This window comes from Apium graveolens, chromosome 1, assembly GCF_009905375.1.
Source record: "Apium graveolens cultivar Ventura chromosome 1, ASM990537v1, whole genome shotgun sequence".
Lineage (NCBI taxonomy): Eukaryota > Viridiplantae > Streptophyta > Magnoliopsida > Apiales > Apiaceae > Apium > Apium graveolens.
This window is the reverse complement of record NC_133647.1, coordinates 163,279,765-163,305,328: the sequence shown is the minus strand read 5'-3', so window position 1 is coordinate 163,305,328 and position 25,564 is coordinate 163,279,765. Positions and strand designations below refer to the sequence as shown.

General features: G+C 33.1%; 2 protein-coding genes and 2 long non-coding RNA genes across 5 annotated transcripts; all 4 read left to right on the top strand.

The window, feature by feature from the left end:
* Window positions 1–3,573: 3,573 nt before the first annotated feature.
* On the top strand, window positions 3,574–4,184 carry LOC141721550 (uncharacterized). The gene is made up of 4 exons (XR_012574783.1): window positions 3,574–3,595; window positions 3,684–3,743; window positions 3,912–4,005; window positions 4,121–4,184. It is a non-coding gene; the product is annotated as an uncharacterized LOC141721550 (long non-coding RNA).
* Window positions 4,185–6,139: 1,955 nt separating this feature from the next.
* Window positions 6,140–8,185, top strand: LOC141669594 (uncharacterized). The gene is made up of 2 exons (XR_012553868.1): window positions 6,140–7,550; window positions 7,890–8,185. It is a non-coding gene; the product is annotated as an uncharacterized LOC141669594 (long non-coding RNA).
* Window positions 8,186–14,120: 5,935 nt separating this feature from the next.
* On the top strand, window positions 14,121–16,156 carry LOC141709470 (uncharacterized). The gene is made up of 3 exons (XM_074513012.1): window positions 14,121–14,978; window positions 15,093–15,218; window positions 15,335–16,156. Exons 1-3 carry the CDS (start codon window positions 14,121–14,123, stop codon window positions 16,154–16,156), a joined length of 1,806 nt encoding a protein of 601 aa, XP_074369113.1.
* Window positions 16,157–19,277: 3,121 nt separating this feature from the next.
* Window positions 19,278–21,839, top strand: LOC141669568 (large ribosomal subunit protein P1-like). Of its 2 annotated transcripts, none has more exons than XM_074476108.1 (7): window positions 19,278–19,498; window positions 19,593–19,670; window positions 19,896–20,105; window positions 20,429–20,498; window positions 20,689–20,985; window positions 21,235–21,419; window positions 21,534–21,839. In XM_074476108.1, exons 2-5 carry the CDS (start codon window positions 19,602–19,604, stop codon window positions 20,715–20,717), a joined length of 378 nt encoding a protein of 125 aa, XP_074332209.1. In that variant the 5' UTR covers window positions 19,278–19,498; window positions 19,593–19,601; the 3' UTR covers window positions 20,718–20,985; window positions 21,235–21,419; window positions 21,534–21,839. The 2 variants fall into 2 exon arrangements, with proteins under 2 accessions (XP_074332209.1, XP_074332208.1); XM_074476107.1 differs by having other exon boundaries at window positions 19,288–19,498; window positions 19,596–19,670.
* The last annotated feature ends 3,725 nt before the right edge of the window (window positions 21,840–25,564 follow it).

Sequence of the window (25,564 nt, the reverse complement as noted above, 5' to 3'; positions counted from 1 at the left end):
GGGTGTTGTTAAAGACCATTTATGTGGTAGTAACCCCTATATCGAAATAAATTAAGAAAAAACAATATATTCAAATGGATAGATATTAAATGGCTCATTTGACTTTTCTTTACTCATATATTGTCTGTCTGTAATATTTTAAACTTAACAAGTCCCGAATCATTCATATGTATAGTTATCGACTATATTTCGAAAGTAATGACGGGATCTACGTATGTATATGATTACGATACAACATATTATAACGAAAAAATATAAGTTATTTATTTCGTATAACCTTAGTGATATTTAAACATGTGTTTGATAATGTGAGTTTTTACATGCCAATCACTTCTCTTGTAGCACATTTTGAAAGCGTACGGTATCGATTCAAGTCCCATTCAAGTCTTTGGGATTGTCAAGAAATTTGATGTCAATAGACAATGGCTTTAACGAAAAAGACTTGTTGTTATAGGTTCTTACAGTGGATTTTCGCCCAACCCGTTGCCTTATATTTTGTCAAAAAGGTTGATGTCATGACACAATGGTTTCCTAAAAAAGGCTTGTTTGTACACTTTCGTACAATGGTTTAATTTTAAAACTATTGTCTTATATTTTAGAAAATCATTCTTCCAAACCTAAATCACCTTCAAAAAAAATTCAAATTTTTTTTAAAAATTCAGGCGGGAATCTAAATAAAATAGAGGGGAAACAAAAATTTTAATTTTTTGTAAATCAACGGCTCAGAATAGTCTATTCATAATCCAATGATAAAGAAAATGTGACATTTTTAAATTTTATATAAATAAAATTTACAGTAAAAATAATTCAAGCCCTCTGAAAATTAGACACCGATTTTTCATGAAAGTTGTTGTAACATATTTTCTAATGCAGGTTATTCAGACAACGAGTAAGACACCATTGTCTGAAACTCTTTTACTCAACAGAGGTGATAAACTATTGTTTGTTATGCTTTATTTCTAACACTGGTTTTTCTGCACCATTGTCTCAAATAAATAACACATTGGTACCGGAAAACCATTGTCTAAGTTGCACAACAGTCCTTAAAACCCATTGTGTAAAATAATAGAAAACACACCGGTTTATTGTGACCTAAACAACACTTGTACCAATAGAAGTCACACAATGAGGATGAATACAACCATTGTCTCATTGGAGCACAGGGGCACCATTTAGACAACATTTTTGAATAAGTTGAATCACCATTGTGTGAAACAGAATGATACAAGGCTTTTTGGTCAACTACCAATTAACCGTTATCTAATTTTTTGGGACAACAGTTTTTTTGGCCACCATTGTGTAACAGGTGTTGTCTGATTCAGTTTCTGGTGTAGTGTCAGTAAATACAAAAAGTAACCACTCGAAATAAAGTTGGTTCCTCTACATGAATAAGATGCACTTTTCTATTGTCAAAGTTACTTCCGAATAAAACTGTATAAGGGAGAAGATAACCTCTTTTGTTCCAAACTTGATTTGGATCCCTATAAAGAACTGTCGGTGCCCTTGATTTTGTAATAAGTAGTGCAGAAAAGTTGAAGATGATGATGACGGTTACGTGAATTTCCCGTTTTTAAATTAGAAGTTACTAAAAAAATCAAAACAAACAACACACACACATACTCCAAATAACATAGATTCGAGTGAAAAGGCAGGAAATGAGAAGAATCGGCGGTAGTTGGGAGCGGGAGTTCAGCTGGACAAAATAGGGGGTTTGTTTTTGGTTTCTCAGAAAGTTGGGCGGTAGTTGGGAGCCGTAGTTGGGAGCGGTAGTTGGGGTTTCAGATAACTAGAAACAAAAAAGTATCTAACTAATCTCAAAATGGAATCTCTGGAGGAGAAGAAATGAACTTATTCATAAAATCTACTCAGTTTTGGATGCAGATAAAGCTGTCCAATCCAACGTTCTCTCGAACTGATAAAAGCTTATTTGGACTACTCTCCCTTCACTACAAGAAAAAGTTAAATAGACATCACACATTACACATCGGTTGCTGATGCCACTGATGTTAAAAGATGTAATAACATCATCCCGTGTTTTTCTGATGTCTTTGTTGTTTGAAGACATCGATTATTTAACAACTGATGTCTAAAGTTCCCAAAAAAAGTTCAGCGCGCTTTCCTTTCTTTTTTTCCCCCCTTAATGAAATATTCTCAAAATTTCCGCCCTTTATACCTATTCTTTTCTCCCTCATCGAATAAAAAGTAGAAAAACAAAAAAAATTAAAAACTAAAAAATTGACCATACCCTCTCTCTCACACATCTCTCTCTCGCAAAAACCCCTCTCTCGCACATCTCTCTCGCGTCTCACCATACTCTCTCCACCATTACCTCCATACAAATCACCTTCACCACCTCCATCGATGCTCTGCTCACATATGCTTCTCTTTTACTCGTGCTCTGCTCTACTTTGCTGCTACTCACTATCACTATCACCATCACCATTGCGCTGCTGTGTTCTACTCACCATCGATGGGTTTCTGCTTTGCACCAATAGGGTCTTCTTTACTCACCATCTTTGTGCTCCTGCTTTTAATTGGTAAGTTTTTTTAAATTAAAGTCCTTATTTCTTAAATTGGGGGTTTTAAAATCAAAACCCTAATTTCTTAAATTGGGGATTTCATTTACTTGTTATACCCTAATTATTTTAAATTTATTTTTTTACCGGACCTTTGTACTTGGACTCGATTTTGATTTGGTGTATAATGTTTGTGTATCAGAAAGATGATATATTACTGGAGCAAATCCGGAATCATGGAACTGACAAGTAAGATTTCTCTAAGATTGTTGAGGTTAATTTTAAGTTGTTTAATTTTTTAGTTAATTATTCATGTTTGATTTTTTGAGGTGACCATCCTAAGAACACTTTGTTATTATAATTATTTTTTGAGTTGGGGGGGTGTTCGACTGGAGTTTTGAAATTTTTTAACTTACATGACGTGCTATGCCTTGAAACAGTTTGGACTTCTCACATCCCAGGATTTTGAAGAGTTTCAATGGGTCAAGATTTGGAACAGAAAACTCTGTGTGATATCTACTTCATTATTTGTAATTTTTTTTCTAACTCTGTATTGGCTAGAGTCCATACTAATTACTAACTTATTCATTTTTGTTGTAGCACCTGTGATCGACATAGAGAAACATTGTAACATCACAGTAAGGGCTCGGATATCACGTGTCCCGTCCATGCAAAGTAGTACGTCCTTTTCCATGGAGCGTAAACTCTCAATGTTATTTACTTTTTCAGTTTCAGAAATTATAATATAAATAATGCAAAGTATTATGTCTTCCATTGCACTGTGCCCCAATGGTAAGTTATATTTAGGATCCTAAAAATTTTGCAATTTATAAAAAAAATCTTTTTAATGGCATAATTGCTCAAAATTTGTGTGAAAATAATTTCCGGCTGGGTGTAGTGGCCTACAATGTTATTCATTTTATCATGTGCTTTTACTTTGTTTAGATGAAGCTGCAATAGTAAGATTTTTGATGGATGACAATGGAAATTGTCTGCCGCCCATGCAATTGAATGCAACTTCTGTAAACAATGAGATGTTTTTTGACAAAGCATTTAGTTACAACCTGATGGTCACTTTTGTATCCTTCTCTAACATTACTTGATCAAACATTATGTATTGATAGATTGAGAATGGTTGATTTTCCTTAACCGTCTGCCATATATTAGATCTCTATCCTTCAAGTTCTCCTGTTAATTCAGCAAAGGAAACATAGCAACACGCAATCTGTAAGGGTTCCATCTTGATCCTATATGTTGCTTCTGTAGGATTCTCAATTTGTGCCAATGATCAGCTACTGCAGTTTTGTTGTTTTGAGACACTTGTACCGTTATTATTTTATGGATATCTGCAGTTTCGTTATATACTAGCTGAACGATATTCCATCCTACTGTCAGGGAGCTGTCAAAGTTTCAAGTTTCACAATTGGACAACAGGCTATCATGGATGCATACCTTTGTCTTTTACATCTGACTGCAGGAATCACAGTTGGTAATTAGAATAAAACTTATTCTCTGTCTTTGGCATTGACCAAATTATATTATTTTTAAAAAACTATTTCTCACTACTTGTATTCTCCATAATCGTCACTTCTTCATGTATGTAGAACAATTATATAACGCATTTGCCACTGCTGTATTCTTCAAGTTTGTTGTCTTCTCTTTTTGTGAGTTGAGATTTTTTCTCCATATATGGAAGGCAAATAGGCCTACAAATTACATACAGAGTGTGGAAGCGAGGCGTGAACTTTCAGTTTTTTATATTTATTTCTGTGAGTAAAAATTTTGCTTAGCTGTTTGTAATGAATTTCTGTTCTGTATGCATACCTTTGAAATTCATAACTTGAGATTCACATTGAACATTTATCACTATGAATGCACTTATACCTGAATCTCGGGCCACTCTGTATAGGAAGATACCTTTTTCAATTTTAAATTTTGAATTGCTTCCCCAATCTAACATGTATCTCTGTTACTTGGATTACGTGTTCTGATATTCGTACATGCAATGCTAAGATTATGATCATTTTATTGCATGAGCTTGTGCAACGTTGTGCTGTTGTAGTGTTTGGCAGTATATGTAAGGTTCATTCTAGTAACAGAAGATATTATTATACCAGAAAACATAATCATGATTCTTTTGAGAGGATATATACAGTTGCCAGTTCTGCTCTAGAACAGTTGCAATCCTAAGCTATACTCTTCTTCTGCATTTGAAAGAAAAGCATTTGTGTACTTGTAAAATAAGATTCCTGATAAAAACATTTGATGGCGTATAACTTTTTTGTGGAATAAAAGTTATGGATATTTATTCTTAGTAGGGAAGTAGTGCTACTTCACACTCACACATCTTTATGGTTTACGTTTTGCAGGTGGTATCCTTTTGGGAGTTATTCTGTGCACGTATGAGTTCCCTAAATTCCTTCCAGTTATTACTCTGGTTGTGCACTCCTACTGGATACCTCAGATCGCCACAAATGTTTTTCGTGACCCAAGAAAGCCACTACAGCCTAGTTACATTATTGGAATGAGTGTAACTCGGCTTGCAATTCCTTTATATATCTTTGTCTTTCTAATTGGTCATATATCACACTTATCTACCTCCAAAATCCTTTATTGGTATGTCATTTAAAATTACAGGTATGTTAAGAACAAGTGCGATCACTGACACCCAGCTCTGATGATTGTTCTGCGGGATATTGATGACATGAATATGCTGAAAATATCGATATGCATCTCACAGCAAATGAATTTTTAGGACATGGGCGAACCATTTGTAAGGAGAGCTTTGTTATGTTAATCATTTCAGTTCCATATCTACCTTTGGGGATAATAGAATTCAACATTGATTTTGATTTTGAGCTTATTAGTTTTCTAATGTACTTAATATTTGAGCTGGTCAATAATTATTACTTTGGTTTTGGTTGGTTTTGTAAGAACAATTTATACTTGATAATGTTGGTTAATATAAGTGTATTGTTAGTTCATTTTTCCCTTTTTTTTGGTTTGGTGCTTGTTGGATTTAAATTCATCATAATTTTAAAGAAAAAATTGATGTATAAATACTAGGATTATATCACTTTTATTAGATAAAAACTGATGTCTGAAAACTATTAAACATCACTTTTATTGGCTAAGAACTGATGTCTAAAATAAAAAAAGACGATGTCTACGAGGGTTATATATATCAGTAATTAAGCTTAAAACCGATGTGTAAGTTCTGACAGACATCGGTGTTTAACCGATGTCTAGAATAGACATCACCGACAAAGACATCGGTTGACAAATAACATAGACATCAGTCAAAAAACGATGTCTATTGACTTTTTTCTTGTAGTGCTTTTCTCCGTTTTGGTTTGTATGATGACTCTTATCCTAAAACTGATATTTCCCGATTTACTATGTTTATTCGCAATATTTTGACTAACTGAAATAATCAGTCCTCTATTTCTAAATTGAAAATTTATGTTTCCTGGAAATTGACTGTTACGTCGTCTAGTCACTAAGAAAAATAGTCAAAGTCTCGATACGAAATGTTGACTCTAGTTTTTAACAAAATTAGGAGCTTAGTCTAGTATATAAGCATTTTACCTATCATTATTGTAACAAACTTCAGTTCAGTACAATGTTAGTTCTTCATCATTTCTCTCTCAAAACTATAAACAGTTATATTTTTTGACAGGGTATTAGAGCCTTATAAGCTCGTTCTCTGTGTTCCGCTATTGTGTCTCACATCTGTGAGTTGTTATTTCTTCTCAGATACTTGTTCTCTGTTGAAATCTCTCTCGATCTCGATCTTTCTCTCCCTGAATATTGATTTCAATCTCGATCTATATTTTAATTGAGTTTCATCTCTCTGAATGATAATACTGGTGTATAATAATGGCATCTTACGCTGTAACAACAATTGGCTCCACATCCGAATCTACATCATCTGCAACTATGGTAATTGATGCAAATCATCCATATTACTTGCAAAATTCTGATAATCCAGTTACTTCTCTTGTTACACAACTTCTCACTGATCGGAATTACTATCAATGGAGTCATCTGTGTCTATTGCACTATCTGCTAAAATGAAACTAGGTTTAGTAGATGGAACTTTGCCAAAACCACTTTCTAATTTACCTTATTATGCTGTATGGACTCGATATAATAATATGGTTCTATCCTGGTTGTTAAACTCTATGTCGGCAGAGAGACGTAATGGCGTTGCTTATTTTACTACTGCTAAAGAAATTTGGGATGATTTAGTGGTGCGATTCTCTCAACCGAATATGCCTCGGATTTTTCAGTTACGAAAGGATTTAGACTCAATGTCACAAGGATCTCTGACTATTACAGCTTATTTTATGAAATTCAGGTCTCTCATTGCTGAAATAGATAATCTCAGTTCTATAACTAAGTGCATCTGTGTTACTAGTGGTTGTAAGTGTGGTAATGCTCAAAAATTAGAAAAATATGAGAATACGATAAAGCTAAGTCAGTTCCTTATGGTTTGAATGATCAATATATAACAGTAAGAGGTCAACTACTCATGATGAAACCTGTTCCAACTATCAGTCAAGCCTTTTCTCTATTATTGCAAGAGGAATCTCCATGATAATTTTCCAAGTTATCTGATACTCCAATTGCTGAAAGTATGGATATGAATGTTAAGTACAACCTGCCTAAATTCAAGCCTTCTGGTCCTACTGTACCACGGAAGAAACCTGCTGATGGTTCTCTCTACTTTGACTATTGTCATAACACTGGTCATTTGCGTGACAAGTGTTTTTTCCTTCATAGATTTCCTGAGTGGCATAGGCTGTATGGCAAGCCAAAGCCAAAGCCTAAGCGAGTCTCTACTTCTAATGTCAAATTTGTAGCTCAAGTGTCCAATGCTTCCATCATCTCTGCTTTAGAGTTTCAGAGAGATTCTGTAACTTCTTCTAGTATGGCATTTATTGATGCACAATGTCAACAATTGCCAAAGATGATTCTGGATACGCCAAAACTATCTCTGGAATGTGTCTCATGCTACCTCTCAAATGACTGGTAATGATTGTTTCTCAGCATTTAATTCTTGTGCATTCGGTCTTATCTAATGACAAGTCTACCTATGATACCTGGAAATTGGATTTTGAAGCCACTAACCATATAACTTGTCATATATCTCTTATATCTCATGTACAAGAATTAAATGCTGACTTGTACTTACCTGATGGTAAAACTGCAAGAATTACTCACACTGGCATTGTTCATTTGACCAATGATATTGTTCTCTATGAAATATTATATGTACTTGAGTTTACCTGCAATCTCATTGCTATTTGTAAACTGACTCTCAAGACTGCTTCTACACTTGTGTTTTCCTCCACTGCTTGTATTTTGCAGGACCTTACATTGAAGAAGGTGAAAGAGATTGGTAAACTGCAGGATGGGCTTCATAAACTCCATATCTCAAGTTTAGCTCACCATCAGTCATCTCCTGTTATGAGTCTCACCAGTAACTCTATTTCTAGTCCTTCCGGTAGTTTTACTTGTAATACTGTTCAATCGAACAGTAATGTGTTGTTTTGGCATTGTAGAATGGGTCATCCATCCATATTTATTATCAATAAAATTTCTCATGTTGGTTCTCATTCAGTCAATTTTGATGATTGTGATACCTCTTTTCCTAGTAGTGATCATCATAGTGAGGCTATCTTTGATTTGATTCACCTTGACGTTTGGGGGCTATATAGACAACTAACTCATAACAATTATATTTATTTTCTAACAATTGTTGATGATTGTTCTAAAGCTACATGGATCTTTCTTTTTTATCACAAAAGTAAGGTTCCTTCTTTGATCAAGAATTTATTGTCTTTTGTTCAAATCACTTCCATACCTCAGTAAAAGTTGTTTGATCTGATAATGGGACAGAGTTCACTAATAATGACATTCAAAATCATTTTAAATCTCTTGGAATTATTCACCACACCTCTTGTCCCTTTACACCTCAGGAAAATGGCAAAGCTGAGAGAAAATACCAACATTTGTTAAACATTGCCAGAGCCTTAAAATTCTAGTCCAATCCTCCTAACTCTTTTTGGGGTAATTTTGTCCTCACATCAACACATCTTCTAAATCACTACAATCTATACTTTTAATCAAGCAGCTACTTCACCCCATTGGTTTCAAGCTATGAAATCAGAAATTACAGCTCCTGAGGAGAATAACACTTGGGACTTGGTTCTTAAACCCCCAAATCAGTATATAGTTGATGATAAATGGTTGTTCAAAGTTAAATATTTTCCTGATGCTTCCGTAGAATGATTTAAATCCTGTCTCGTTGCTAAAGGCTTTACCCAAACATGTGGTGTTGATTATTTTGACACTTATGCTCTTGTTGCCAAGATGATAACCTTGAGGTTGGTTTTAGCCATGGCTGCTTATAACAAGTGGAATGTCTCACAAATGGATGTTAATAATGCTTTTTTGAATGAAGATCTTCTTGAGACAGTCTTCATGAAGCTTCCACCTGGTTACTCTTTTCTGTCCCCTAATTGTCCTCGAAATCGTGTATATTATGTTTGTAGACTCAAGACATCTCTGTATAGTCTTAAGCATTGGCTCCTCGATGTTGGTTTGTTAAGTTGTCATCTGCTTTAAAAACTTATCAATTTCAGCAGTCTCAAAGTGATAATAGTCTCTTTATTCTTACTAAAGATGGTTATTTTGTTGTCATGCTTGTCTATGTGGATGACATCTTGATTACTGGCTCCTCAGAGTAGCTGATTCATCAAGTTAAATATTATCTGCATCCCCAGTTCAAACTCAAAGATCTAGGACCTCTCAAGTATTTTCTTGGGATGAACTAGCCAGATCCACCTCTGGATTCTATCTTAATCAAAGGAAGTAAGTGTTGGTTTGTACAAGATACTGGTTTGACTGCTATGGAGCAGAATCATAAGTTGCTTAATAATCAATCCTCTCTTCTTTCTCCTTCTGATTCTACTACCTATAGACAAATTGTTGGAAGAATCATCTATCTCACCATTACTCGCCCTGACTTGTCTTATTCTGTGCATGTGTTGTCTCAATTCATGTATTCTCTTAGAGATGATCATCACCAGGCAGTCTTTAAGGTGCTTCGATTTTTCAAGTAGTCTCCTGTAGAGCTGTTCACAAACCGAGCGGGCCGAGTTTTGATCGAACCGAGCCGAGCTTTCATTTTTTTTCTGATGTGCCGAGCCGAGCTTTCTTAACGAACAAAAACCCGTGTTCGAGCTCGAGCTCGTTAACGAACGAGCCGAACACAAACTTTTATCGAACAAAATCGAGCCGAGTCGAACCGAGCCGAACACGAGCCGAACACGAGCTTTCTCCATCAAAACGAGCCGAGCCGAGTCGAGCCGAGCCGAGCCGAATTAAAAAATTCTAGTCAAAACACCAATTGACTGTTAAAATAATGAACCAAATACTTTTATTTTTTCTAAATATTTTGTCATATCACTAAAATATATAGATCTTAACATCCGTACGGTTGGATCATCTATAAATATTTTTAAAAAAAGCAAAACATGAATACGAGACTAAACAATAGTTACAAGTACATGTCAAAAGACCGGTTGACTCTTAAAATAACAAATCAAATATATATTTATTTTTTCCCAAAAAAAATTTCATGTCACTAAAAAATATATATATTAACATCCGTATGGTTGGATCATTCATAAATATTTTTTAAAAAATTGAAACATTAATAAGAGACTAAACACTAGTTACAAGTACAGGTCAAAACACTGGTTGAATGTTAAAATAACAAACCAAATACATTTATTTTTTTCTAAAAATTTTGTCATGTCACTAAAATATATAGATTTTAACATCGGTACGGTTGAATCATTCATAAATATTTTTAAAAAAATTGAAACATTAATATGAGACTAAACACTAATTACAAGTAGTGTTCAAACAATTGGTTGATTGTCAAAATAACAAACAAAATAAATTTATTTTTTTCTAAAATTTTTATCATGTCACTGAAAATGTAAATATTAACATCCGTACGGTTGGATCATTCATAAATATTTTTTAAAAAATTGAAACATTAATATGAGACTAAACACTAGTTATAAGTAGTGTTCAAACAATTGGTTGATTGTCAAAATAATAAATAAAATTAATTAATTTTTTTTTTAAATTTTTATCATGTCACTAACATATATAGATATTAATATCCGTACGGTTGGATTATTCATAAATATTTTTTAAAAATTTGAAACATTAATATGAGAATAAATACTAGTTTCAAACAATTGGTTGATTGTCAAAATAACAAACAAAATAAATTTATTTTTTTCTAAATTTTTTATCATGTCACTAAAATATATAGATATTAACATCCGTACGGTTGGATCATTCATAAATATTTTTTAAAAAATTAAAACATTAATATAAGACTAAACACTAGTTACAAGTACATGTCAAAACACCGGTTGACTGTTAAAATAACAAACCAAATACATTTTTTTTAAACTTTTGTCAAATCACTAAAATATATAGATATTAACATCCGTACGGTTGTATCATTCATAAATGTTTTTAAAAAAAATTGAAACATTAATATGAGAATAAACACAAGTTACAAGTATTATTCAAACAATTAGTTGATTGTCACAATAACAAACAAAATAAATTTATTTTAATCTAAAATTTTTATCATGTCACTAAAATATATAGATATTAACATCCGTACGGTTGGATCATTCATAAATATTTTAAAAAAACTGAAACATTAATATGAGACCAAACACTAGTTACAAGTACATGTCAAAATACCGGTTGACTGTTAAAATAACAAATCAAATACATTTATTTTTTTCTAAAACTTTTGTCATATCACTAAAATATATAGATATTAACATCCGTACGGTTGGGTCATTCATAAATATTTTTAGAAAATCGAAACATCAATACGGGACTAAATAGAAGTACTGGTCAAACTACTAGTTAACTATTAAAATAGCAAACCAAATATATTTATTTTTTCTAAATTTTTTATTATATCACTTAAATATATAGATCTTGACATCCATACGGTTGGATCATTTATAAATAATTTCAAAACATCGAAACACCAATCAGGAAATAAATACTCTACTAAATCAATTGTTAATTATTAAAATACCAAATTAAAAAAATTATTTTAAATATCTGATTTTTTTCAAATTACTAAAATATATACTTTGAAATTCGTATAATTCAATAATTTAAAAATATTTATAAAAAATCTGAATAAAATTCATAATAATTAAATATATAAAAAATTAAAAAAAAATTAATTTTTTTTCGAGCCGAGCCAAGCCGTGATGGAGTCAAACCGAGTCGAGCCAGCTTGAGTCCTTAACGAACCGAGCCGAACCGAGCCCTTAACGAGCCGAGCTCGAGCTTGTTCGCGAACAACTCTGATCTCCTGGTGAAGGACTATTTCTGTCAGCTAATAGTCCTTTAAATCTCCGGCCTTATTGCGACTCAGTTTGGGGGGTGATCATGTTACTAGGCATTCTTTGACAGGGTATTGTATCTTGGTGACTCATTGGTTTCTTGGAAATGCAAGAAGCAACACACCATTTCTCGATCTTCTGCTGAGACTGAGTATCGAGTTATGGTTGATTCTTGTTGTGAAGTTATTTGGCTGGTGGCTGTTCTTAAGGATATGCAGGTTTATCCTCAGTTACCTGTTGCTTTTTACCGTGATTCCAAATCCGTTATGCACATTGCTTCTAATCCCGTATACCACGAACGAACCAAGCATATCAAAATCGATGGTCATCTAGTGCGAGAAAATTTTGATAAAGGTCTTCTGGTACCTCAGTACATTCACACTTCACTGCATCCTGCTGATCTCTTCACAAAAGCACTCGGATCTACTGCTCTTAGTTCTCTCTGTGCTAAGTTGAATGTCTGTGATTTATTTCGGCCATCTAACTTGAGGGGGGCTGTTACGTCATCTACTGTCACTAAGCAAAACAGTCAAAGTCTCAACAAGAAATGTTGACTATAATTTGTAACAGAATTAGGAACTTAGTCTAGTATATAAGCATTTCATCTATCATTGCTGTAACTAACTTTAAGTCAATACAATGTTACTTCTTCTTCTTCCTCATTTCTGTCTCAAAACTGTAAACAGTTATATTGGTTGGCTGTAGTTTTCTTTGGATGTGTTTAGTTGTTACTGAGCTTGTATTGGGCTGTGTTTAGAAGCTTAGGTATCATTTATACTGGTACATGTTTCTTTACTGCACGTTTCTTTCTTACTCTGCCGTCTCTCTTTTTTACGTGCTGCCTCCAAAAATCAGGTATGAATTTTTTCCCTGTAAATTACCTGTTGTCAAATTTTGTTTGCATTGGGCCACGCTTTTAAACTTTTCCTAAAAATTAAGGTTATTCCAAGAAAAAAGTACCCTGGCAGCTGCCTTATGTTTTCGATTATTCCATGTGATTTATGTATGTTTATGGTCATGAGGATCAATGTAAAGGTAGTATGAAATGTTTTTCAAGATGGTTTCTTCTTTCTGTTTACACTTATTTCCAAATCTACCTCAATATTAATATCTTTTTGAGAATTAAAATCTACCTCATACTTTCAATTTTTAAGAATTAAATAATGTGCTTGTGTATATTTTATTTTTTAAGAAATTAGATTAAAAAAATTATTTGCTCAAATTTCAATATTAATGAATAGAAAAATGTGAGTGTAAAATTCATTTTTAGATATTAGGTAAAAATATTTATTATCTCAAATTTTAATATTTATGATTAAAATTATGTGATTGTGTATTTATTTAGTTTTTAGTTATTAAGAAAATAATAAAAGTATCTTTTGATTCTTAATTATGAGTTTATCAAACAAATACTATGTAAAGGTATCATTCCCATTCTATTTCTAAACCATATCAGGAATCAAATTCCAAATCCATACCTACTTAACCTGATTCTCGATTTCAACATTAGTGAACCAAACTACCCCTAAATCGAATCTTGGGCCAATAAGAAAGGAAGGAGAATAATACCTGAATATGAATGTGAACACAGAATTAGAGGATTGCCAGATGAACTTATTCATAAGATCTACTCATTCTTGGATGCAAAACAAACTGTACAAAGCAGTGTTCTTTCGAAATGATGGAAGTTTATTTGGACTACTCTCCTTTATCTTGGTTTTGGTCGGTATGGTTCCGAACTATCGTAATTACACCAGTTGCATTATAGTTTTGTTATAGTCTAAGCTATAACATTTACTTTACTTAGTTTCAAACCATAAGATCAGATTTTTTTAGCTTTGGCAGGAAATTCAATAGTTCCCTCCCTGTTAGTTAGATGCTTAGTATAAGGCACAAGTCTTGTAACAGATTCAGGCATTCAGAAAAATATACACATTGTGTTCTTAATTTCTCATCTTATTCTCTATATTATTCTCATCTCCTTCTTGTCTTACTTTCTCTTACACATTTTTTATACAATTGTTTGTAAAACTTAACATAGAGATTCTCTACGTTAACAATGGTATCAGAGCTGTCTTTCTTAGTATAATTGGGGTTGGCCTGCGAGGAAGAACACACGAATTAAGTAGTACAGATGAGGTGTTTGATAAAAGTCTTAAGAGAAAGTCTGGCATATAAAACCAGAAAAACGGCTACTGCAATGGATGAACAGATTAAATTTGTGGATCAAAGGTTGGATTCATTTTCTAAACGTCAAGAAGCAATGAACAAGAACGTAGAAGAAGCTTTAAGAAAATTGGTGCAAGCTATCAATGATCTGCAGAAACAAAAAGATACTCCAGTAAGATTAGATCATGGCCAAGGATCTGGTGGATTTAATCTTGAATCAGGTAATTCTTCTGTTCGGAACTTACCTTTTATGCCTAAGCTTGAATTTACTAAGTTCAATGGGTCTAATTCAAGAACTTGGATCAAGACATGCAGTAAGTACTTTGAGTTGTGTAAAATTTATGATGATCAAAAGGTAGATATAGCTTCTTTACATATGACTGATAAAGCGGAAGGTTGGGTTACTAGTTATTTGTCTGCTAGGAAATCTGTGAATTGGGATAAATTCATTGTTGATGTGACTAGTAGATTTAGGGATGAGTCTGGGTTTAATATTGTAGAACAATTTAATAAGTTGCAACAAACAGATAGCCTTGAGACATACATTGATGATTTTGAGAATTTGAGATCTGTTATGCTTCAGAGTAATCATGTGTTGCCTGAAGGTTATATCCTGGATAGTTTCATTGGAGGGTTAAAATCTGCAGTAAAACCTTTTGTGAAAGCTTTTAAACCCACTTCATTCAGTGATGCTATAGAGTATGCTAGGTTGCAAGAGGAATCTTTGATGATTAACAAAGTCACAAAACCTCAGTTTACTCCTAAGGGCAATGGAATTACCCCTTTGTTGGCTAATACTAAACCACCCTTATTACCAACTCCTGTAGTTCAAACTAAGTCACAATCCTTATAAAACCAAGGTAGAAATATAAGATATATTCCTGCAGATGTTAGAGCTGAAAAAATTGCTAAGGGGTTGTGTTATTTTTGTGATCAGAGGTATGAAAGGGGACATAAATGTAAATTCAAGGAACCTCAGTTATTTACTATTGAAGTTCCAGGGGAGAGTATTATAGAGGATAAGGAAGTGGGTGTTGACGAGGTGGTGGAACCATGTATTTCAGTAAGTGCTTTGGTTGGTAACCAAAATTTTTAGACTATGAGGGTTAAGGGTACTGTACATGAAAAATATTACATATTTTAATTGATTCTGGAAGTACACTCAATTTCTTGGATCAGGAGATGGCCAAGAAATTGAACATTTCTACAAAACAAATTTCTTCTCAAGCAATCACAGTAGCAGATGGCAACCATATCACTTGTAAACAAATCTGTGAGAATTTTACTTGGGTAATGAGTAATAAGGAATTTGTAGCAGAAGCAATGCTAATTCCTTTGGGTAGTTGTGACATGGTATTAGGGATTCAATGGTTAAGCACTTTGGGTCCAGTATATTGGGACTTTCAACAATTGAAAATGGACTTTTTGGTTGACAATGAACCAGTAGTTTTAAAAGGAATTCAGCCGAGAAAATTGAAGGTAATTGAAAAACAACCATCTGCTAAAATGCTGAATAATGCTGCTCAACTATGTTTTATACAACTATGTCACACTTCTACTGAGATTGACATGACATTAAAGTGTTCAAACAATGACACTGAACATCCGGAATTACAGAAATTGAAATCTGAATTTCAAGCAGTTTTTGAAGAACCATTGGACTTACCTCCCAGCAGAGGAATTCTGGATCATCAGATACCTTTACTCCCTGGTTGTGCACCAGTAAATATTAGGCCATATAGGTATCCCTTGAAACAGAAGGATGTGATTGAACAGTTGGTACAAAAACTACTTGATAGAGGGATCATTCAAGATAGTGCTAGCCCATTTGTATCTCCTGTAGTGCTAGTAGGGAAAAAAGATGGAACTTGGAGACTTTGTATTGGTTATAGGGAATTGAATAAGAGAACAATAAAGGACAAATTTCCAATCCCTATAATAGAGGAATTAATGGATGAGTTAGCTGGTTCTACAGTATATAGTAAGTTGGATCTCAGGTAAGGGTATCATCAAATGAGGTTGAATCCAGAAGATGTTTTTAAGACTGCTTTTAAGACACATGCAGGTCACTATGGGTTTTTAGTTATGCCATTTGGTTTAACTAATGCTCCTGCATCCTTTCAGAGGTGGATGAATACTGTTTTCAAACCATTACTCAGAAAATCAGTGTTGGTATTTTTTGATGATATCTTAGTTTACAGCAAAAACCTGGAGGATCATTGGATGCATTTGAGAGAAGTTTTTCAGTTAATGTATGAAAATCAGATGTATGCCAAGGAGTCTAAATGTTCATTTGCTGTATCTAAAATTGAATACCTTTGTCACTTTATTTCAGCAGAAGGTATATCTACTGATCCTATTAAAATCAAAGCAGTGGCTGAATGGCCTACTCCAAGGAATATTAAGCAGCTAAGGCTTTTTTAGGATTATCAGGGTACTATAGGAAATTTGTGAAGCATTATGCTCTACTCTGTAGGCCTTTGACTAATTTCTTGAGAAAAGGTGCTTTCTCGTGGGATGAAACTGCTCAAATAGCTTTTGAGAAAATTAAGGAAGCTATGATTTCAGTACCAGTTTTAGCATTACCTGATTTTACTAAAACATTTATTGTTGAAACTGATGCTTCAAATACTGGTATTGGTGTTGTACTAATGCAGGAGGGTCATCCATTGGCCTTCATCAGTAAAACCTTAGGCACAAAATGGATTTTTTTATCTGTATATGAGAAAGAATTGCTGGCTATAGTTTTTGTTGTGCAAAAATGGGAACAGTATGTGATTGGTTCTCATTTCATTATTAAGACTGAAAAAAAATCATTGAAATGGTTACTAGAACAGAAAATATAAACACCATTTCAGCAGTTTTGGATATCAAAGCTATTAGGATTTGATTATAAGATACAATATAAAAAAGGGGCTGAAAATAGTATTGCTGATGCTTTATCCAGGGTGCAGGGTTCAGAAGTGCTTTATTTGGCCATTACTGTAGTATCTTCTAATCTAGAAGAGTTGATTAAATTGAGTTATCAAAATGATGCTAATTTGAGGGAGATTGCTGATCAACTGCAACAGGGAATATTAATACCTCATTTTAGTATCCATAATGGATTGATTAAGAAACATAATAAAATTTTGGTGGGACTTGATGAAGATCTTAAGGTAAAATTTTTTGGTTGGCATCACAGTACTCCTGAGGGGGGACACTCAGGAAGGGACATGACTCTTAAGAGGATTAAAAGCATTTTCACTTGGAAAGGCTTAAACATGGATATATCTAGTATGATCAGGAATTGTAACATCTGTCAGGCTGTTAAATCTGATACAACTGCCTATCCAGGGTTATTGCATCCTCTTCCAATTCCTACAGAAGTTTGGACTGATATCAGCATGGATTTAATCACAGGGCTACCGGTTTCACAAGGTAAATCAGTCATTCTAGTTGTAGTTGACAGATGGAGTAAATATGGTCATTTTATCCCTCTGAACCATCCTTTTACTGCAATGACTGTTGCACAAGCTTATTTGGATAATGTTTTGAAGTTACATGGCTGGCCTCACACAAATGTCACTGACAGGATACTGTGTTCCTTAGCAATTTTTGGCAATCTTTTTTCTCTCTACATGGAACACAGTTTAAGATGTCTTCTACTTACCACCCTGCTATAGATGGTCAAATAGAGGTGGTAAACAGATGTTTGGAGGTTTACCTTAGATGTATGTGTGGAGAAAATGAGAAGGATTGGGTTCATTGGTTACCATTAGCAGAATGGTGGTATAATACTCATTATCACTCTGCTATCGATCTCATTCCTTATGAGGTTGTTTATAATCAACCACCTCCTTTACACTTACCTTATTTACCTGGGAAATCCGTTAATGCTGAGATAGACATGAGTTTTGTCAGAAGAGAACAAATGATCACCACCCTTAAGGCTCATTTGGCTAATACGCAGAACAGAATGAAAGTGCAAGCTGATAAACACAGATCTGAGAGATCTTTCTCTACACGGGATTGGGTTTGGTTGAGAACTCAGCCTTATAAACAAGGCACTCTGCAGCAGAAAAGAAATTAAAAGTTATCTCTTAAATATTGTGGTGCATTTCAAATTGAAGGAAGAGTTGGCTCGGTTGCCTACAAGCTTAAACTTCCAGATTCTGCTAGAATTCATAATGTGGTACATGTATCTCAATTGAAGGCATTTCATGGCACTCCCCCTGTCACTTCTACTCTTCCAGACTGGTTCCAGAATGTTTCTAACAGTAAAAATTTTGAACCAGAACTAATCTTGAACCACATGATGGCCAAGGTTAATAATGTTGTGGAAGTACAATATTTGATTAGGTGGAAGAATTGTACACCCAGTGATGATTCTTGGGAGAAAGCTGAATTGATATATCAAAAGTTTTCAGCTCTAGTACAAGCCTATATGCAGACTTGAGGTCAAGTCTTCTTTGGAACGGGGAAGATTTGTTATAGTCTAAGCTATAACATTTACTTTACTTAGTTTCAAACCATAAGATCAGATTGTTTTAGCTTTGACCGGAAAGTTAGTTAAACAAAATTTTTAATAGTTCCCTCCCTATTAGTTAGATGCTTACACTAAGCCATAGATGGCCTATCGCAACCCCCTCCCTAAAGAATGTTACCTAATATGTTACCTTAGATAGGGTATTTATGAGCTACTTTAACATTGTATTTTTATGTTACCTTAGCCAAAACTGTGGTGTTACATTAGTTATTAATTATTAATTTAAATTCATTTTCAAGAATTTGGGTGACATATAAATAGAATGAATAAAATCTGTGACGATATGCGAATTTCGTACATATTAAAACTTAAAAAATTTAAAGAGGAATTAATTAGCAAAAGAAGTTAAAATAAATATTTTAAAATAAAATTTTGAAAATAATAAAACATATAAATTGTCGTCCTCTTGATATGAGCACTGTTATATAAGTTTAAAAATAAAAATATTAAAATATTAAAATATACATATTTATATAAAAAATAAAAAATAATAAAAATAATATTTAAATATTTGAAAATAGATTTATGGAATCTTAGAAATTTGATAAGGAGGTAAAATTTATGAAAATATTCAAACCTAGCCCCCAATTTTTTGGGTTAAAGGCCGCCTATTTTCAAAACAAAAAAAAAGAAACTCATGGGCCTGTAGTTTTGGGCCTTGTCCGAGATTAAAGAGCAGAAAAGAGAGCCCAAAACACAATAGGTGTGGCCATATAAACTGAATAAACACGAGCGTTCCACAAACCCTAATATTTGTATAGCAGCAGCAGCCAAGAGAGCTAATCACATAACTTTGTCTTCAAATCCTTCAAGAGGTAATCAATTTTATATTTTTATTTTTTGATTCATTAATTTACAGTGTTTCTTCGATTTAATTTTTTACGATAATGTGTTTGATTATTGATTTAGTAGTTAACAATGTCTATCGGTGAACTCGGTTGCACTTACGCTTGCCTGATACTCTCCGACGACGGCATCCCCGTCACTGTAAGCACATATTCATATCTCTCTCTTTCTATTTGTATCTATATATTAATTAGTCGCTTCTGGTGTGTGCGTGTGTTTTTTCAGAATAATTAGATGACTGTGTGTGAGAGAGATAAAGAGAGAAATAGAGAGATTGAGAGAGAAAGAGAGATAGATATAGAGATTGAGAGAGAGGTTGATTTTGTTTTTATTTTGAGGGGCTGATTGGTAGATTTAATTGTGTAGTCGGAGAAGATATCGACAATATTGAAGGCTGCTAATGTTAATGTGGAGTCTTACTGGCCAAGTTTGTTCTCCAAGCTTGCGGAGAACAGAAGCATTGATGATTTAGTTATGAATGTCGGAGCTGGTGGTGGCAGTGGTGCTGTTGCCGTTACTGCTCAGGCTTCCGGTGGTGGTGCTGCCGAAGCTAAAGCACCCGTTAAGGAGAAGAAGGTATATAACCATACACACTTTGATTATATTCGATTGCTGTGATGTACTACATTATTTTAGGCTTGTCATGTTTTTAGATAATATAGCTTTATCTATTTTAGTTCTTTGTACTATATGGGTTACTCCTTGTGATTTAATGATTTGACATTAGCTACTCCAGCTAGTTCTTTGATTAAAGTTAAGTTCAAAAGTAAAAACTTATCTTGTTAGCCTGCACCCGATTACAATTACTTAACTTGAAAAAAAGAAGGCAAAATTACTGGTTGTGATTTATTGATGTGCTTTCCTTGTGGATCTATGAATGTGGCAACAAATGGCTTCAGTCAGGAGCACAAACATGGAAAGGGAGGATTCAGATGCATTTACTGGGGCAAAACCTCAGATGGCCTTCAGGTAACTATATAAAAATGATATCAATTAGTCCACTTAAAATAGTTACATCAGTGCATCCTGTTACACTTAAAATAGTCAGACAGTAAGTTCAGATAGTAGTTTGATTTTTGTCATCAACACTCCAAATTTTTGTCACAGTATCGAAATTTTTGTTCAAGTCTGTTTGTATTCACATGTTTATATATTTCAGGTTCTAAAGGAATTCACTCATGGAAATGAAGAAAACGTAAGCAAACCTGTGTTTAAAGAAGTCTTATCAGATATTTTTCTAGGCATGGCTACTGGTTTGAAGCGTGATCCAATTGTAATATTACGGATAGATGGAGAGGATTTGCTAGAGTTTGTTAAGAACCCTTGTTATGAACCGGAGATGATTTGCATTTTTTCTGAGATAGCTTCTCCTGAACTATCAGTGCATGAACATATTGTAAAGGTGTTTGAGAAACTTAAAGTTGAACAAGGGATGCATCCTGCTTCAGACTCTTGGGTAAGTATATGCCCTTATGTATATACACTAACTTACTTAAATATGTGTTCAATCTTGATTTCCGTAAACTATTCGGATGGACTTCCGCAGTACTAATTGTACCTCTAAAGAGACTTTCTTATATATGCAAGTCCCAGAGAAAAACTGCACAGATATACAAGCACAAGATTCCCGAAGGCAGAATCAGCAATTAAATTATAGTTTACCGATTCATGTGTTTCTTCTTTTTTGGTGACTTTCCTGCTGCAGGTTATAAGTAATGTACTTGATCCAATGGTGAGCCAATTGTTAGTCAGGAAACCTTTCTGGTAGAGTTTAAGAGGGTAGCGAAGAGTGTGACATCTTACTTTTACAGTGATCCTCTCTTAAGGAACACCAGACTACATTGCCCCTGAAGTACTATTAAGGAGAGGATATGCAATGGAGTGTGATTGGTAAGTTTTTAAGTGTCGGTAAATTACCTTATTAACACCTGCTTTCTTTATTTATCAATTCTTTTTCTTAATGACCATATAATTTTTTTTTAACTCACTTGGTTAATATTTCAGGGAACAAAGAAGACTTACAAAAGAAAGATTCACATGTTTTAAAAAGGAAAGGCCCGGATGGTGGAGTCGAGGAGAAAGTGAAGCAAATTCAAGCATTAGCTTCTAGTAGTACTTTTTTAAATTTATAATCTTTGATTGTTGTTAAGTAAAGAATGTGAACTAGTTTATAGTTAGTTTGAACGTTTAATTTGGTTGTATATTTGGATGTTTAATATTTGGGTTGAATGCTTTATTTTGCAGTTATGAAATTGTATAATTGGGATTCTTCAGTTTATAGAATAAGCATTTCAATTTGTTTGTGCTAAAGTGTTACCACAGCCTCCTAAATTGTTTTATTAGGCTAGTTATAATATTACAACAGCTGTTCAAAGTGTTACATTAGGTTCTATGGGCCCATTTGCCACGTCATCAAGACAACTCAGCACTGTGGGCCCCACACTTGCCATGTCAGCTAGTGGGTCCCATCGTGGGGCCCACTTTTTAAAAACATTTTAAAACTCTAAGGTAACATAAAATAGGTTACAACTGATCTCTCTTTATGTTGCATTATCAAGCTAAGGCAACATATAAACAAGTTAAAACACGATGTTGCCTTAGGCACCAAAGATGTTACCTTAGACCCTAAGGCAACATGGAAAAACCTATCTTTAAGAAAATGTTACCTTAGCTTAAAAGTGGGGCAAGAGCAATATATTTACCCCCTAATGCAACATATTTTTGGTGTTACAGTAGGCATTTTATGGTGTAGTGTTAGCCGTCAAATTGTTAGCTGGGGAAAAATTGTATAAGGCACAAGTCTTGTAACACATTCAGGCATTCAGAAAAATATACACATTGTGTTCTTAATTTCTCATCTTCTTCTCTCTATTATTCTCATCTCCTTCTTGTCTTACTTTCTCTTACACATTTTATATAATTGTTCATAAAACTTAACATAGAGATTCTCTACGTTAACAAGTTTCTGAACCAAAACCATCTAATTTCGGTTCTGTTGCTTTGTGTTGAATTATGTTTGGGAATCCTGAGTTGGAGAATGTTAATGTAAAGTTACAGCGTTAGTTTAAATGACATGATAGGAATAGTTGAAATGTTTTTGGACCTGGTGTTACCAAGAATCTTTGCTTTTGCCTCAGAGTGCATTATGGTAAATTTACCTAAAATTATCATTTCATATAATCAACAACCCCTTTATTTCCTTTTCTGGTCAAAGATAGTTGATGATAGTATTGATTCTTGATTGTGTAACTTGTTCCGTAGGGGTGAGCAAAACCGAATATTTGGTCCGATTTTAAAATTCAAACCGGATATCCTGTTTTTCGGATCGCTAAAATTATATTACGGATCTGATTTAACTAGATATCCAGATATTCGGATCGGACCGCAAATCGGATTATCCGGAGCCATTCAAAACTTCTATTTTTTAAGAAAATTATGATTTACGGGATAAATAATACATATTCGAGTTGTGAAACTAATAATGCATGAAACTATACTTCTGTCATCATATTATTATTTTGGGAAAAATGGTAACACATAAATTAATTTAATATAAACATCACTAAAATTACCGAACATGATCAATATAAATATATTGCTTATTGCACACTTATATTAAATTTGTTGTTATCTAGTTTTTAGAAGACTCGTCAAACGTATATTATTATTTCTTATTATCACTTATGTCAAATTTGCAAGCATGGTCAATGTAAACTTGTTAATATTGATATTATATACTTATATCAAATTTGTTGATTATACTAATGAAGGAATGATAAGTCAATTAGATATTAACCTGAAACTTTGAAAGTCCTGGAGAGAAACCGTCATAATGTCACCAATTTTTTTTTAAAATCTAATATAAATATAATTTATCATGTATTTATATAAATAATTTATTTTTTTATTAAAAAAATAAAAATCGGATCAGATCCGAATATCTGGTTTTATGAAACATTTTGATTCGGATCCGAATCTGAATCTATATAAAAAACCGGATTGGGTATCCGGTCTGAATTATTCGGACCAGATATTCTAATTATCAGATTTTTTAAATCGGATACCAGTTTCAGATAATCCAGTTTTCGGATTTTTATGCTCACCCCTAACTTGTGGCGTTTTTAAAATTGAATTCCGAATATAGCTTCTTTACGTATAACATATATTAATATTGGGTTAATTATCAAGTAGGTCACTTATTACGTCCAAATATATCAAGTGAGTCACTCATTACAAAACGGACTCAAATGTGTCACTCATTTAAAAATTTGTATCAAAAATATCACTCTATCGTTAGTCGAAATTTTTAAAAGTATTATATATTGAGTTTCGCACATTTTTTATGAATGATATTACATCCAAATGAAAGGTTCCGAGTTCTACTATTTTATATAATTTTTTTAGATTTTTTTAATTTTATCAACTATTTATTTTTATTTTTTTGATTGTTTTATTTGATTTAAATAAAAATAAATAGTAGATAAATTTTTAAAAATCTAAAAATATTATTTAAAATACTAGAACTTGGAATCTTTCATTTAGATGTAATATCATTTATAAAAAATGTGTGAAACTCAATATATAATGCTTTTAAGAATTTCGACTAACGAGAGACTGATTTTTTTGATACAAAATTTTAAATGAGTGACTCATTTGAGTCCGTTTTGTAATGAGTGACTCACTTGATACATTTGGACGGAGTAAGTGACCTAGTTGGTAATTACCCCAACCCCTATTAATATTTAACCATAATCACAGATTGAGCCCTTCAATGCACTATGCACATTCAATTTGATCTATATTAAAAAAATAAACAGGTAATTTTTACTTACCCGCCGCACCGAGCACCGAATTCTTGTTGTGCGGGCATTCTTCTCTCACCCACAAGGGAAAACATTCTTCACTCACCCATAAGTGAGAGAAGGGTAATGTAGATCATAAGAATTTTATTGTTAATTATGTTAACATGCATTAATTGTGTTATCAAGTAATATTTTATATATTATTAACGATAATGAACAGATAATAAACTTATTTAGTTCACTGTATAGTTTAATTTAAATGAAACTCTGATATATATATATATATATATATATATATATATATATATGTATATAATATATATAATATGATATAACTTAACTCTATAATATTATATATCTATATAATATTTTTAATACATTAGTATTTGACAATTCCTCCCGCACCCGAATCCACATATTTTTTTTAGATCTACTAATTCTGGTATCCACGTATTATGCACCCCGCACAAGCACCCACATTCGTGCTCCCTACCTGTTAGATCACACTCCAAGTTGTAAGAAGCCTTTACTCATCCTTGTACAACTGAGGATTTTTGCATTTAAATATGCCTGTGATATTTTTAAACTTGCTAATTGCTATGCTCATCAAGCAATAGTTATTTCTATACTTATAGTGCATGCTAAGTATCTTTTTATTTTAAAATAAATTATTACTTTAATCCTATTTAAGTTCTTAGGTTGACCTTATTTTAAGATAACATCTGTACTCACTACTCTTAAACTCCTCTTGTTGACGGTTTCATAACAAAACTAATTATGTCACCTGCAAAATCTGATGCTTTAAGAAAGAAATACATAAGCACTAGGGTTTGTTATTTATATTTTTGGTGCATTTTTAAATGCTCATTCAAAATACATTTCTTTTGTTGATGTTTTGTGTTTGGTATAAATATTATTTGCCAATATCCATACCAGTAACAAATATTTAAATTAAATAAATGGGGGTGGGAGGACTCGAACCCGAGTCTCTCCTAATAACGTGCCCTGATACCATGTTAAGTAACCAACTCATCTAAAACCTTAAGGTGGTAGAGGAAAGCTCGAATAAGATCTTATACTATTTAACAATTTTCTAGGCACTTTTGGAGATTTCCAAATTTATTGCAAGTTTTTCTTCTCCATTCTTTAACTTGAAGTACTTTAAGTTACCAAATGAGTTTAAAGAATCAAGAATTTCTCATGCTGTTCAAAGATACTTACTTGGTGGCTCTC